This window comes from Oryza sativa, chromosome 5 (assembly GCF_034140825.1).
Source record: "Oryza sativa Japonica Group chromosome 5, ASM3414082v1".
NCBI classification, from domain to species: domain Eukaryota; kingdom Viridiplantae; phylum Streptophyta; class Magnoliopsida; order Poales; family Poaceae; genus Oryza; species Oryza sativa.
The window spans coordinates 338,773-356,071 of record NC_089039.1 but is presented as its reverse complement, the minus strand read 5'-3'; the positions used below and the strand labels follow the sequence as shown (position 1 = coordinate 356,071).

Below are 17,299 nucleotides of genomic sequence, written 5' to 3'. Positions count from 1 at the left end.
AGGAATGAATGAGATGTCATGTGTAAGCAAATCCAGAATGCAAAAAAACAGGAATTTGCAAGATGATGTGTTTGGATAGCTCACATAAAAATGACACATGAATTTGGATTGATTTTTAGAGAGAAGAGATACAAAGAGAGAAGAAGCTCTTGTGCAAAATTCCTACGAATTGGAGTATAGGATTGTAACAAAAGAATTTTCGTATGCCTAATACCCCAATTCGTAGGATTCTGGAATTGGGGTATAGGTAACGAGTTGGATTAATTAAATTGCATGCCTATTTGCGATGTACGAGATGCAATGGGAAAATATTACTCCCCTCTCTTGAGAAAAACAATATTAGAAACGAATATGGACATGAAAAACCTAATTCTGGATTATTATTATTTTTTTTGGTAGAGGGAGTATCTAGGGAACAGTTGCCAGATAAAAAAACAGAGAGATACTAAAACATTTGCTAATGTCTTGGGGCTTCACCTGATTAAAGAAGTCAAACAGTTACTTATATATGTGAATCTCTGACCGAAGTCAGTTCCTTTAGTTTGCTGTACTGGTACTATACTAGTCTGTGATTTAATACAGATGGAGTCAAAGTTAATTAGTAGGTCACATGGATGGATACGGGCACATTTCCTTCACGTACGAAAAAAAAAACGAGGAAATGATATAATATCAAATAATTAAAAAGGTGACCCCTGGTCGTTTCTCATTTCCTTCACGTACGTATCGATGGAGCTAGTTAGTAGATCGATCACACTATAACTATACTTGCTGAAGCGGTGATTTTGTTGGTGTGGATTGTTCATTATTATTCTGATCCTTCTCTTGGCTGCCACTGATCATCGTCTTCTCCACCACAACCATCTCTGTAGAAATTTTGTGGTGGGATTGCTGCTGCTGCTGCTGCTGCTGCTGGTCATCACCATTGCCATTCATCGTCATCTCGGCGCTCTTACCCCACAGCACGCTGTAGAGCCCTCCCACCAGCAGAATCCCCCCTATAATACTGTCCATGAATTCAATTAGCTAGCTATATAGGCCATTGATAATTGATTGAGTAATTAATTTGCAACAGTTAATAATGTAACCGATCGGTCGGTCGGGTTAATCAGCTGTAGAGTAATTACCTGCCGAGGTGGACGATCTCGGTTGGACATGGCCAAGAACACGGGTCCCTTGAGCTCCACGCACCACGCCTGCAGGTAGTATGACACCCCCGTCACCACCAAACCCTGCAATTGCATTTGCATCCATCCATGGAGATTAATCTATCGAGATCGATGAGCTAGGACGACGACGGCGAAAACGATGATTCAGCAATAGTTAGCAACTCCCTCCGTTGAAAAAAAAAAGCCAACTTCTACATATGAATATGGATATAGCATGTGTCCAGTTAGGATGGAGCTAAAACAAAATGAAAAGGTTTCACTCGCTTATTTTAGTCTATTTTGGATCGAGTTTAACTTGATATGAGTGTCTAATTAAGTTTCGATTGAGGATACGTATATACGGTAAAAATAGATAAATTATAGCTGAAATTTTTTTTCTAAACTGGGTTTCTGAGTATCCGTTAATACACAAGTAACTCCGTCTCTGTTGTCTAGGTTTATAGCTAAAAGTTATTATTATTTTTTTTCTGGGACGTAGGTCATGTCTAGTATAGCTAGCTTACGGTGTAGAGGACGGCGAGCAGGCTGATGTCGAGGCGGAGCTTCCACCTGGCCATCTCCCTCTCCGCCGCCGCCGCCACCACCGCCGTCTGCACCGTGGAGAAGACGCACTGCGCCGCCGTCACCAGCATCTTGTTGGGGAACTCCCTGAGCACCGCCGCCTGGAGGACGATCCAGATGGACCACGTCACGTTCGCCAACACCATCAGGAAGATGCCTCGGATCCACGCTCCCCTGCTGCTGCTGCTCCGGCGAAGCTGGCGATGTGGTGGTGGTGGTGGCTCACTGGGTTCAGCGCCGGACCCTTGTACAAGGCGAGCACCATGACTCCGGCGAAGCAGAGCGCCACGCCGGCGAGCTTGGCTATGCCCGATGAGCTCCTCACCTTCACACACTCCATCCTACACGTATATATATATATATATACTCATGTACTAACGAGCTAGCTATAGCTAGAGAGATCAGTGATATATACGTATGTACTCCTACCTGGTTATGAGGGCGAGGAAGAAGGTGATGACAGGCAAAGAGTTGCTTGCTGCAGATGCCACTGTTGCAGATGTGAACTTCATGCTTACGTTGTACAGATTCAAGCTAAATGTATTCCTGCAGATTAATTAATTGATGATTGATCTGAATCTCAAGACGCATGCCATGTACGTGTATATTGCTAATTAATTTGTACCCGATGAAGGCGCAGAAGAAGAGCTTGATGAGCAACATCAAGGACATCGATCGCGCGTTTTTCCTACACATACAACACCATACATTCAGATCAATGAACAGCTTGAGATGCAATTAAGTAACGCATGCATGCATGGTTAAAATAATTAATCAATTAATTAGTTACCTCTCGAGAAGAAGAGCGAGAGGAAGCAAGAGAAGAGTGGCAGCAGCCTGGCGATAGAAGATGAAGACGAAGGTGTTCATCCCCTCATCGAAGGCGGCCTTGGTGACCACGAACATACCCGCGTAAATCACTTGTATCAGCATCGCTATTACGTATGGCTTCTTCTCCTCCATCTTACTCACTTCTGATCTGCGTCTTGATTGTAATTAGCGACTTGATATATTGCTTTAGTCAGCAAGCAGTCTGCTGTCTCTATACATGCTCACTTTGGAAAAAAGAAAAGAAACAAAGACACAAAGAAGAAAGAGAGCACAAGGATGCTTCTCAGTACTCACCTCTCTAGCTATTGTGTATTGTGGACTCTGAATCACCGTACCTACCTAATCTATTAATTGATTGATCATGTGTGCATTTGGACTCTGAATCATATATGCATGTACATTGATCGATTGGGATTTATTAACTTTCTGACGCCAGGGGTCCAGTCTCCATCTGCTTATTATAATACTCTCTCTGTTCCTAAATGTTTGACGTTGTTGACTTTTTTAAATATGTTTGACCATTCGTCTTATTCAAAAAATTTAAGTAATTATTAATTCTTTTCCTATCATTTGATTCATTGTTAAATATACTTTCATGCATACAATATAGTTTTACATATTTCACAAAGGTTTTTGAATAAGACGAACAATCAAACATATTTAAAAAAGTTAACGGTATCAAATATTTAGGGACGGAGAGAGTATATATACTCTGTTTGTTCTAAAATATACTTCCTCCGTCTTTTTAATGTATGACGCTGTTGATTTTTGAGATACGTTTGACCATTCATCAAAAAAGTTATATGTAATTATCATTTATTTTAGTGACTTAATTTATCAAGTATTCTTAAGCATGATTTAAATATTTTTATATTTGCACACAAATTTTGAATAAGACGAATGATCAAATGTTGATTAAAAAGCCAATGACATTATACATTAAAAAAATGGAGGTAGTACTATCCTAGACATCTTATCGTCCGTAAAGTCATTATTTAAATTTTTTGATAATTAATTGAACTATGAAATATATGTAGTATCATACATATAGTATTTTTAGCGTACTAAAAATATTATATATATATATATATATATATATTAATTTGTAATATATTATAAAATAAATTAATGATCAAAGTATGATGTTAAAAGACTGTATAAAAAGCTAATACGCCTTAGAAAGTAAAACAAAGCTTAAGTTGTGTTCACTATCACTGACTTGTTTTCCACATGCATGCTTCCCAAACTGTTAAATTGTATATTTTTTTATAAAGAAAACTATAGGAAAGTTGCCTTAAAAACATATTAATCTATTTTCTTTATTTTAGTCAATATATAAGTAGTCACATGTTAATTTGTCATTTCGTTTTGCATGCTAGAAGAAATATAATGTTTCCTAACCCATTCTAACGAACGCAGCTAAGTCGGCCAATTAAGCCAGCAAATGTATCAGTATCTTGTACAACTACTGTAGTATAGTATACTAGTATTATACAATCATCAGCAAATTAATGCATGCTCTTAACGAGTCAGCATATATATCAGCTAATGAGCATTTTCCAAAATAATAAAAGAAATAAAATAAGAAAAATAATCAAGTTGTTAGGATAGAAATGACGACCAATCATACATGTAATTTTCAATTAATCGACATCTCGTGATCGATCGAATCCTCCGTCCCGTGGAAGGCTTCATTTCTAATGTTTAAAATTTGTCCCACGATCGAAGATCTTATTATAGGGGTTACAACCAACTAAGATATATGCATTTAATTAATTTGGACCGAACTAAATATAACCAAAAATTAATAATAAGATGCATCACGCCCACTACTAATTCATCTAAGAATTGCTAGAAATAATTAAATCTTTGTGGACGGAGGAGTATATATTTACTCTCTCCATCCCATAATATAAGATATTTTGATATTTTACTTGCGCTGTTTGACAAGTCGTCTTATTTAAAAAATTTGTGTAAATATAGAAAACGAAAAGTTGTGCTTAAAGTACTTTGGATAATAACATAAGCCACAAATAAAATAAATAATTCCAAATTTTTTTAATAAGACAAATGGTCAAATAGTATAAGCAAAGTGTTAAAATCCCCCTTATATTAGGGGACGGAGGGAGTAGAGTATAAGGTGCTCAAAAAGATACAAAGAAGTACACCCTATAAGTATTCCCTTCATGGACCAATCTATAAAAAAAATGACATACTTAACATGTTTTTAACCAAACTAATTTAATGTTGTATTTGTATTAGTACATTTTTTATAACTTAGTCAAAGTTAAAAATATTTGATTTAAGATAAATAATGGATTTACTCATAATATGAAAACGAAGGGAGTACATATATTGTGCAGAGGGAGTATTAATTTTTTATACCTCAGCAATAGGTTAGAATTATATATCGAGAACCAAAAATTTATTATCAATATAAATATAGTGATGCGAGATGCTTTTTGTTGGAGTCATAAAAGAACACATTGTACATGTACATCTCCTGTTAATTAACAAATTAATTAACCCGTCATGTGCTAGCTAGCTGATTAGCTGGAGACTAGTAGCTGATTATCGATCTGTCAGAGTTAACGCTTGCTTAATGGACTACCTATGTATATCCGTCAATAACAAAGAATATCTTTGTACTACTCTAATGTTCACTCCTTGGTTTTGTATCCAGGATTCCGGAGTTCTAGGTTAGTTCAAAGTGTGAATACGCATCACCGAATTAACATTTCAAACTTTAGGGTGCGTTTGTTTGAACGAACCTTTTTCCATGCACACGCTTCTTTGAACTACTAGACAATATGTTTTCTTAAAATAAATTATTAGATATTACTGTTATATTCCTAATAAAAATAGTGATAAAAACCGAATAAAATCAATTGTATCATATATTTAGTACATAGGTAATATATGTACGATGGGTCAGGTCAAGCCACCAAGGAAAAGTCCACTTTATGTCCCACTCAACTATGTTGAATTTTATTCGTGTCTCTCAATTGTAAAATCGGGTATGGAGCATCTTTTGTTATCAAAATTAGTGCAAATCAAGTTCATCAAGCATTTCATGCCGCGTTGCATCTGCGTGGTATGTTGATTTGGTATTCATCCATATAGCGCTTACATAATATTAGAAGAAAAACTAAAATTAAAAAACTCAATATATAGATCCACATTCAGTTAGACAAAAGTAATGAAAAATAATGAGCTCGGCACCTCTCTCACCCTTTACCTCTCTTTTTCCTTCTTCTCTGTCTACCCCTTCTATTCCTTAAGATCTTATTTGGTTTGGAAGGGATTAAAAGGGATTGAAGGGGATTGAGAGAGAATAATCTCCTTCAATCCCTCCTCTATGGGATTAAACGAACAAGGCCTGAACAAGGCATAACGGTGGAGGGGATGAGGGAACCGGGGCACATTGCATGTAAACAATCACCATTCAAACGGCTCTTGGATTCGATTTGTACTGATTTTAAGGAAGCTTTATATGTGGTTTTGTGGTTGAGAGGCCTTAATGCAATTTGGCCTGGACCTTTTTTCATTAATTAATGCTAGCTTGTACATGCATGTTTCAGGCTTACTTTCACGGCCCATCATTGAAATTGGTGTCCATGTTAATTGGGCCTTCATTTGATCCATTTGGTCCAAGAAATGATATATACGGAGCCATCGTTTCGCTTATTTACGGAATAAGCGAAACTGCATATTTGCAAACGAAAAGTAATTTGTGAATAAAACTTTTATATACGTGTTTTTAGCGATCTAAAAGCAAAGGCTGAAAAATAAACTTTGATGAAAAAACCACAAAATCAGCTCCGAATTTAAGGTTAAAAATTTAAATTTTGGCTGATAAGCATAAGCATAAGTGAAAAGATGATGCCCATGAGTTTGATTCGCATTCAACCTGCAAATAATGAGGGCCAGAATTCAAACCACTTAGTGTGGAGCATTACTTTCATTTTCTTTTGAGAGGTATATATAGCATACATACATGGGAACATGTCTTATCCACACAAGTTTTCCATGTACATATCATGCACAACAATTAATAAATTTCACCAAAAAGTTAGAAAATGTAAGCTCAACAACTATGTTTATTAAAAATATTTATCTTCTCTCAGTCAATAAAATTATTTGGGGCACTTCTTCGTTGCCAACCCGGCGAAAAATACATAATATAAAAGTTAGTCAACAAATTTTATTCTAGTCCTTATAAAAGTTATAAGTATTATTGAGAAGTATTCTCACAAAATAATAAAGTATAAAGAGGTCTGAATACCTGTTAATTAGGATGTAGTATTAGTTATAGGGATTTGATAGATTTCAGGCTCTGAAAATAAATTTTGAGTTATGTAAACTTGCACATTGCGAAGCTTAAAATTACTGTGCTATGCAACGCGTAAATTTAGTCCATTTTAACTATAATTATTCTATTATATACGGTTTTACTTTTTTAATCTATGTTTGATATTTCTGATTTTGTAATTTTTTATGAGTTATAATTTACTGTAGGTTGGAATAATTTGTTGTTCAACATTTGATCCAAAGAAGGAACTTTGTTAAAAATAACTAATAAAGGAGTGATGCGAACAATTACAATCCTTAAAAGTTTATTTTGTAGATATTAAAATTTGGTACCTGGAGGTGTTTTAGTAGAGATACCAAATTTTAATGTGATACCTTAAGATATCATTTTTTAAAAAGATGGGAAAATTGCCTATTAGATTATCACCCAAGGGACGAGAGAAATGTGACTAGTTTTTTTTTTTGAATTTTGATACGACTGTGATCTAAATACTCCCTTAATTAATCATATCGTCTTTAGATTGACACGAGGTATATCTCTCGGTTATCAACACTAACAACTTATTAGGTTCTAGCTAATTAATTATGTCATTTATTAGGTACAAAAGCTAGCTACACTTGTTGCTCCGGCGACGCCGCCATTTTCCCCTGCTGCTGCTGCTTGATCTCCTCCTGCTCGTCGCCGCCGGCGATCTCCATCTTGTGATCTTCCTCTTGCCGCTGTTTCACTTGTTCGGTAGAAGCGGCGGCGGCGAGCGTGAGCTGCATATTGATGTTGTGCTCCTTGCTCTTACCCCAGAGCACGCTGTAGAGGCCGGCGACGAGCAGGACGCCGCCGACGATGCTGCCGAGGTGGACGATCTCGGCGAGGAAGAAGGAGGAGCAGAAGATGGTGAAGACGAAGCAGAGCGGGTTGGACATGGCCAGGAACACGGGGCCCTTCTTCTCGATGCACCACGCCTGGAGGTAGAAGGAGACGCCGGTGACGACGAAGCCCGTGTAGGCGACGGCGAGGAGGCCGGCGTCGAGGCGCAGCCGCCACGCCGCCGGGTCGGCCCGCACCACCGCCGCCGCCAGCAGCAGCGACTGGAGCGTGCTGAGCGCGCACTGGATGAGCGTGGCGAGCAGCTTGTTGGGGTACTCCTTGAGCAGCGACGCCTGGAGCACGATCCACAGCGACCATGTCGTGTTGGATAGCAGCATCAGGAACGTCCCCTTCATCCACCTCGCCCTCGTCCCCGTCCCCACGCTGCTCTCTGCTCCATGGACGCCGCCGCTCAAGGCGCGGTGGTGGTTCAACGGGCTGATCGCCGGCCCGGCGTAGAGCGCGATGACGAGCACGCCGGCGAGGCACAGCGCCACGCCCGCCGCCTTCGCCACGCCAGACAAGGTCCTCAGCCGGATCACTTCAAGCCTGCAACCCCCCACAATTTTTTTTATAGATAATAGAATAGAATTATGTAGGACACAAGAAAAGACCACAAAATTATTGAATTCTATTTCTGAATCTCCATCTAAAGTTGGCAAAAGACAGCATAACCGTTGACATGCATGCAATATGTATATTAGTTACTGTCCCTAACTGAACAAACTCATATGAATGATTAACTAGTTCAGTCGTCGTTCAGTGTTAATTATGGATTGAAAGATTATACCTTAGTAGGACAGCCAAGAAGAAGGTGACGACGGGCACAGAGTTGCTGGTGGCAGATGCAACCGTCGCCGAGGTGTACTTGAGACTTACGTTGTACATGTTCATGGTTATTGTGTTCCTGCAGCCAAGCTAATCAGTTAGTTCAGTCATGTCAATTTATATATTTGATGATGATTAGTTCATACCGATCGACATATTTACGTAAATGAAAAGTAGCTAGCTAGGTTATGCGTACAGTGGTGTCTTAGTCTTACCCGAGCAGAGCATACATGAAAAGCTTGGTAAACAGCCGAAGCGACATGGCTGGCGCATTTCTCCTGCATATCCATGCATGCATATATATATGAAACATTCAAATTAATTTTACCTTAATTTCATCAACAACAATTCCAACAATACAGAGACATGCACAGTTAGCTACTTCTTCAATTTACCTTTCGAGAATAATGGCGAGAGGCAGCAAGAGAAGAGTGGCAGCAGCCTGACGATAGAAGATGAAGACGAAGGTGTTCATCCCCTGATCGAAGGCCGCCTTGGAAACAACATACAACCCCGTGTAGATCACCTGTATGATGATGGCGATCACATATGGCTTCTTGCCATCCATGGCAGCAGCAACTTATTACAGTACTAACTAATTAACTTGCTTTCTGATCTGCTGAATATAATCCTGAGACAACTAGCTAAGTTAATTATCTTAGCTGAGGTTTCAGTGTTAGTAAGTAGCAGCGTGATATATGTTTGTTGAGAGAGACAAGGAAGATAGCCGGCCTTATATAATAAAGCGAGCTTGCAAGATTCTTCTCATCTTCTTCTTCTCTGCTACTGCTGCTGCTGCTGCATATATAATGCGTTCTAGCTAGTAGCTCTCTTGCAGTATATGTGTACGTTGATGTTTCAGAGCAAAGCAAGAAAGGAGGAGGAGATAGCTTTTCCTCTCTGGCTTGCTCTGATTCACAATTTCACATTCATTTTCGGTTGTTTTTGGGATAGATAGAGGGCTCACCCTATTAGATCATCCTCTTTGTCTTTCCTCCTTTTCTTTCCTTTGCCAAAGATAAAATTGATGTGGTTGCCTTTGGCACTAGCAGGCTGGATTACTGGTGCACTTAACTAAATTGGGAGTGTGACTTCGTTCCACTCGATCTACTTTTATAGCTATAGCTAGCTAGCTCCCTTGATCTATGATCTATCTAATCTACCGTTAGAAGAAATATCTTGACTTACTTCCAGCCATATATATGTTGCCATGCATGCCAGCTGATCGAGTCAATTCATACACATCCTCAATTTTCCTACAAACTATATTTTTTTATTTTAGATTACACGGCAGACGCATAAACACACACACCACTACACATGCGACATATATATCACCGATCTCACTAAAATCCTGTTGAAAGTTCACCTGCATCTACGTAATATTCGTGGACACTAGACCGGATTTGAACCCTAGTGAATGGAGTCATGCACCTACGACTTCACACCACACTACTAGTGTTTTCCTTACCAACTATAATGAATTGCTACAAATTAAGATATTTTTATACTCCAAGTGCATCGTCATCATCATATATGAAAATGTATATCATGACACTCTGCCACGCACTAGCTTTTATATTGAATTGAATCATCAAAAGCAGTTAAGCATCGATCCTTTTATCCTTTGCGTGAGGTAATATATATGTATAAGTGGAACATCCATATATATATATATATATACATATAATAATAATAATAAATCCATGTAATTACACAACCATCCGATCGAGGTGCCAGACAGAAGGCACCAGAGCTGAATTTCCATGTTATTATCTTTCCAATGCTAGGCCAGCACTCAGCATATACATTACTGTTCATCCGTTGGACATTCTTCCTTTTTCTCCTTTTCTTTCTATCTTCATCTCGATATCTTTGGTCCCATATCTTTCGAAATGACATGGCCTTGTCGATTTGATGCTCATCTCTCTTTTCAGTAATTGTTTCTCCATGATGTGTTCTAGTTTCAATATAATTTACTGTGTGGCCATAAAACACCCCGGGCATTTTTATCAAATTCTAGCGCCAGCACAAAAGGTTTGTGGAGAATTTTTTCTTTCTGTCAGCTAAGAAAGAATATATGATTAAATTATTATTTTTACCTTCAAAATGGAAGAAGGTAGAATTTGGAAAGGTTGTGCAAATGCAAGTGGTAATTATATTGATGTGAATTGGGTGGAAGCAACCATCACATCTTCGCCTAGTGTCTATCTAGGTAATCTATCAATTCGGTTGGACATTACTCAAGTGGAAGGAAAATCTCTCCCTTACTAGTAATGGCACTAGCTGCTTTTCAATCAGTTTGAAGGAGATCGAAGCCATGCTACCTTGTAGGGAGTTTGGAAACAGCACTGGTCCTACTAGCTGGATGCATGCTGCATTCAGCTAATTTATTTATTCTCTACATGAAATTTGCATCATATTATTTGTACACTTTAATTATTAGAAGATGTAGTACTAAAAAACCATACATCTAGAGCATGTTGTGGCATTTACACACAAAATTATTGGGAAAATTTTGATTATGTACTACCTCCATCCCCCCAAAAAATGTCTTTCTAGCAAATTTCAGACAGAGGTAGCATTCAACACAAATGAGAAATGACCGTGCGCCATGCTGCTATTAAGTGTTGTTTCTAGTGATTCAGCTAGCACAAATGAGCATGCACATATCTATACTGTTTATACATATTTTGGACCCACTAGTTAAAAAGAAAGTTCAAACAATTAGTTCACCTTATATTAATTAGTTGGGTTCCACCTTGCCTGAAACACAATTTTTTAAGGATAAAATTTAAATGGTAGGAAGATTTTTTTTTTCTACGGAAGTAGTATCTGCTATAAGAGAGACAGAAAAATCTCTCCTGTAGCTAAAATGTGAGAAAGCTATTTGTATTTTCCGTACAATACACACGTGGCACAATCATACTTTTGCTTTAACATATATTTATATCTATACAACATGCATATGCGCTTTGGTTCAACTTTGGTAAGCTCACCGGCAACACGTGGTTTTGCATTAACCTCGTACTCCTACGTACTCCCTCCGTTTCAAAATATTTGATACCGTTAACTTTTTAGCACGTGTTTGAATAAGACGAACGGTCAAACACGTGCTAAAAAGTCAACGGTATCAAACATTTTAAAACGGATGGAGTATTTGTAGCCACAGCCAACACGAGGAGACGTTTGAAAGTCAGGCACATCGATCACAGTTATGGCAGCATATACCAACATACTCCCTCCATACTCGTAAAGGAAGTCGTTTAGGACAATGTTTAAATCAAACCTTGGGAATATAAATCACGAATAACTCTCAAGTTATTGAGTTTGAAAATATAAAAATTATATGAATAGATTGGTCTTGAAAAATACTTTCATAAAAGTATACATATATCACTTTTCAATAAATATTTTTATAGAAATAAGAAGTCAAAGTTGTGTTTTGGAGACTGTGTTGCTGTCCTAAACGATTTCCTTTACGAGTACGGAGGAAGTACCAATTGTTACTTTCTTCTTTTTTATATAATTAATATGCACTAATTAATAATTAATACTGATACTTTCTTCTTTTTTTTAAGTTTGATACCGTAAGTTAACTTTTAAACAGATGTTTGATTAGTTGTCTCCTTCAAAAATTACATAATTATTTTTGTTTTGTTGTAGTTTTGTTTGATCATTAAAAATAACTTTTAGTACGACTTATATTTTTTCATATTTAAATAAAATCTTTAATAAGATGAATAACGTACTAAACACATATTAAAAAAATTAACAGGTTAAATTACCATTAAAAACCAGGAGTAGTATAGTCAGTTGGGGCTCGACTTTGATCGAGGAGAGTACGTAGCTTTATGGCCGGCCGTTTGATTTTTAGAGATTCAAAGTTTATAGGATGGGAATGATCCATCATGGGACCACATCCTACACATTTTGTGGAATGCCTCTCTATTATTTTCTATTTTTCCACTTATGTATTATAGTATGCAATTTATGAGGGATGAGGGCGATAGATAAACTTAATGACTCATTCGAGAATGCTCGACTGATATATCATCTAGGTACAATTTAGGGAGATTTGCTCCGGTCTAACAAAAAATATATCGAGGTACCTGTATCTTACGATATCAAATCGTTTCCGATCGTTGAATGATCGGAAACGATTCAACGATCGGAAACGATTTGGTATCTCGAGATACTTTTTGCTGAACTGGAGCAAATCTCCAATTTAGGTACGTGCATCCACTACTACCGAAACATGCTTTTGCACACAGTCGAACGCTATAAAAATCATCGATTCTTATAGGCGAACGTTAATTCGCCTATATATATGAAAATCGATTTTCGCAGACAACCACCACCCTAAGAATCTCACATGTGAAAAAATCGATTCTTAAAAGCGGGAGTTTTTAGTCCGCTTGAAGAATTAAAACTCAGGTATTGTCAAAAACCTTTTTGTATAGTGATCACACCATAGACTTGCATAACTTAGCGTGCATATATACGCATGTACAACACATGCAGTATGCAAGTGTACGCATCACATGCATTCTATTGTTATGTTGCTGTGATCACACGACTTTAAAGTAAAGGAAAGTAAGCCAATACACGTGCCCATGAATCGAAAGTATATATGTACAGTCAACCAGTGCCAAAAAGAAATCAATTTAAAACACGTGGCACTTATACAAATTTATATACTATATACACAGCAGAATTTATCAATTTAACTGGTTGCAGGCAAATTACTAATAGCAAGTTTAATACTAGTATAGCTAACTACTAGCTCCAAATAATCTATAGTCAATTTAATAGCCAATTCATACAATAGTTACCTATAAACATATACTACACTATTAATATTTTATCCCACCTGTCATACTCACACCGTGTTTTGGAGTCCGTGTTGTAACTGGCTATAAATTTGCAGTCCACTGCTCCTCTGTTCTCTTTTATCTTCTTAAAATATGTTTATAGCCGGCTTATAACCTGCCTATTGTACCTGCTCTAAGAGCACCCGCAATGGTAAAGTAGGGTGCTCTCTATAAAACATGTACATCTCAGCAATAGACTAGATTAATAGTAAACCACCTCAATAGTATGTCTACATAGGTATCTATAGCTCTCTCATGCATTGCCTCGTTTTTCTCTATAGACTATCTCTAAGCTAGTAGATAGCTTTGCTCTCTCTCTTCATTTAATATCTTCCAAGTAGGAAAATATGCTGACATGGATCTCTTGTAGATAGCTTATAGATAACCATTGTGGGTGCCCTAATGGTGTGGTGTGGTGAGGCGTGTGTACATGCATAATCAATACTCTTAACTCCACCGAGCATATGCAATTGTCATTAATTTGGAATTCATGAGGGTGAAGCTAGCTAGCCCGGCCTAACACTCTGCAGGCCATATGTACATTATTTTCATTTGTAGCATATATGTTATATTGTAAGTGATGGTATATTTCAAATGCCAACGAATAATTTATGATCATATCTTTGTTTTTCTTATAGTGTTACGGAAAGTATATGATCATAGGTGTAGTATCTAGAGGGTGGTTCCGATGGTCCCTGGATCACCCAAAAAGTACAAAGGCAAGGGCCCATATATGTAAAAGAAAAAAAAACTCTTGAGCAGAGAAAAAAAGCTGCATTATTTATATATCATGACGTACATGTAACCAATTTTACATTTTATCGTACATTATTATATTTATGGTAATTTATAATAATTATGTAAGTTGGTGCACCCATATCTAAAATTGTGTCCGATTCATCCGTGATACATGAAGCTACTCCTTCCGCCCACAAAATATATCTTGTTCAGATGCTGGAGATCAGTTACATTAGTTGAGTACTGATATGACTTTTTTTTTCAAAATATAAGACTTAGACACATGCATATGGTTTGGGAGCATCTAAATATCTGTTGAAAGTTCTTTTAAGAAAAACTTACAAATGTAACTACAATATAAATATAATATATATAATTAATTTACATTGTAGCTTATATGTAAATTGATGGATAAGTTCCCTCGCTCGGTTGGCTAGTAGTGGTTGTTCCACATACATGAGGTCGCCTGCGTGAGCTGTGAATTTTGCTGAAGATCAAACCCTCGAAAGCGTGTGCTGTGAGCCTTTTTTTCCCACTGCTCGATCGTCTGCACAAATCTTAAAGTAGATGTAACGGTCGAGAAATCAAAAGTACGGTTTTACACAAACGCGATATGATCGATCTATATATGATGAGGATGGATATATAGCAAACAATGTCGATCGATCTGGCCCGACCCAGCTACCTGCCGGCCATTAAGTAGTTAGTGTGTGTAGAGAGAACTCTATGGAGACCGACGAGATTAATTAGCTTAGCTATATATGTGTGCCTCTTTCTATGTGCGCGTATATCGATCAGTTGGAAAGGATGGACAATATATAAAGGGGAACCACTAAGCTAGTCTCGTACGATCGATATGCATGCCACTATGCCTATGCTTAGTTCAGTGTAAAGTTTAGATTTTTGTTGAAATTGAAGATGATGTGACTGAAAAGTTGTGTGTATGACAGGTTGACGTGATGAAAAAGAACTGAAGTTTGGATCCAAACTTTGGATCTAAACACAGCCTATCTGTACACTCACATCTCGTACGGCGCCCTAATTCTCGGCCACATCTCATGCATATATAATTAAGGTGGCTAGCTAGCTACACAGCTTAATTAGTGGTCACAAATTAATATTTCACATACTATAATTATTATAGAACATTTAAAATTTGTGTAATTTACTTATGCACATTATAAAAATGTGTAATGGTTGGAGGACACTTAAAAACTAGTAATTAATTTGCAAATGGACATTTCCAGCCTAATTAAAAAGAAAAATTCTTAAAAGGATGTGCACTGGATTGAAGATGGAATATAATATAGGCACACTAGAAATGTGCTTTGATTGACGATGAATTTAGAGCGTGTATTTTTTAAAAACTTTTACTCTAACACTGTGTTAGAAGCGTGTGGTTTTAGAGACATTTTCGTCTATTTGAAAATTTTCTCTTTCCAAATTAATCCAGAAATATCTTCTAGTAAATTACTAATATTTAGATGGCCTTGTTGTGGTGTGTTTTTACAATGTCTACCGGCAAATTATATAAACTTTAAATGTTTTGTAGCAAAATTTCCCTAAATATTTGATGTTTATATGACAAGTTTTGAAAAAAAAATCTAAGGTTTTGACCACCAATTTTAAAGTAATACTCCTATAAGATTAGAAAATCTAATAAGTATATGAATTATGATGAGAATTTTCAAAGCAAATCTAAGAGTATCATTTTTGAAAAGTTATTGATGTTCAAAGATTTAAAAGGTTATTTTTCAAAATAATGTAAAATATTTATGACGGAGGCGAATACCTATATATATAGCATCGAGCTAGCTAGATAGGTACCGGCATAGATCAATATGGTCGAGAGGAAGAAAATTAAAGATGTGGGATCGGAGCCGTAAAGCTACTGCTATTTTAACTTTACGATAAAGATCGATGTACGTCTACATGGCTGGCCGGAAAGATGCAGCAATATAGTATATTCAAGCATTATTGGATCGATCCATCTTCCATGGAGGATGGAGACAGGCAGACCAAGAACGAACTTACAGCAATTTGTCTGCATCCATCGATCTATAGCTACTTTAAGCTTTGGGTATTGTTGACTCCCAAATTTAAATTTAGGGTCCAAATTTAACCCTAGATGAGATATAGTAAGGTTTGGCCAAGTTTGAAAAGGATATGAGCATTTTGCACATGGTTTATCCGACCGGTGATTTAAGGCTGGTCTAATAGGAGAGCCCTATATGAGATCGAGTCTAATTACAGTGATTCTCTGTTTTTTTTTACTTGGGCACAAGGTTTCTTGAGTCATAATCTTTGTCTCTATCTTTACTACTATAAATATTAAAGATATTTTTACCGGTATTTTAATACGTCATCCGTATTTAAGTCGGTTTTTAAGTTCTTTCGCTTGGAAATACATATATGTGTTTGAGTCGGATTTTAAGTTTATTTGCTTTTGGAAATGCAAAAGGTGCCGTATAAGAAATCTCTTAAAAAAACTCGCATGCTAACTTGAGTTGAAAATTGGACTACTATTTGCAGCTTATGATTTTTTTAAAAAAAATATACAAGCAAATTCCCACAATGAATTTCTTCCTAACTAAACCGTACAATAATAATAAGATTAAAATAGTGTTCACCTGTTGCAACACACGGATATTTTTTTAGTCAATCTATAAGCCTAATAGAACATGAAGACCATCCTTGAAATAAAACTAGCCTCTTTATAAGGGCTATGACGGTTCAGTTGAATAAAATTAACAGCCAATTGCAACAATACAATTAGCCAATTAGATCGTTCTTTCAATTCCACATCTACTTTTTTTTTCATATTTCTATATTTTTAATTTTTACGCTAGGTCGTCCATCTTTGTTGGTTTACACCGTAAGCCGTTCGTCCTTGATATGAGAGTGTGAATCACTTCGTAGGTTTGTCTCAAAACCTTTCGTTCCGTTTATAAGATGGATGTTTACCCCTAATATATTTAGTTAAATCGGCTTCATTTGTTAGTTTTAATCTTTGAACCTATTTTAGTTAGGAGTTTCTCAAGATTAAGGTGGTTGGCAACTATAGTCAACACAGTGATTAATCATGATCACGCAAAAGCGATGCATGTGCATCTAGCTAGATC

At 36.9% G+C, this 17,299-nt stretch overlaps 1 protein-coding gene and 1 pseudogene across 1 annotated transcript; both read right to left on the bottom strand.

The window, feature by feature from the left end:
- Positions 1-481: 481 nt before the first annotated feature.
- On the bottom strand, positions 482-2,771 carry LOC9272158 (WAT1-related protein At5g64700-like; annotated as a pseudogene).
- A 4,582-nt stretch (positions 2,772-7,353) lies between these two features.
- LOC4337564 (WAT1-related protein At5g64700) lies at positions 7,354-9,343 on the bottom strand. Its single transcript, XM_015782580.3, has 4 exons — positions 8,961-9,343; positions 8,781-8,843; positions 8,528-8,644; positions 7,354-8,286 (listed from the first exon to the last, which is right to left on the bottom strand). The coding sequence occupies exons 1-4, from the start codon at positions 9,131-9,133 to the stop codon at positions 7,485-7,487; spliced, it is 1,155 nt and encodes a 384-aa protein (XP_015638066.1). The 5' UTR covers positions 9,134-9,343; the 3' UTR covers positions 7,354-7,484.
- Between the last annotated feature and the right edge of the window lie 7,956 nt (positions 9,344-17,299).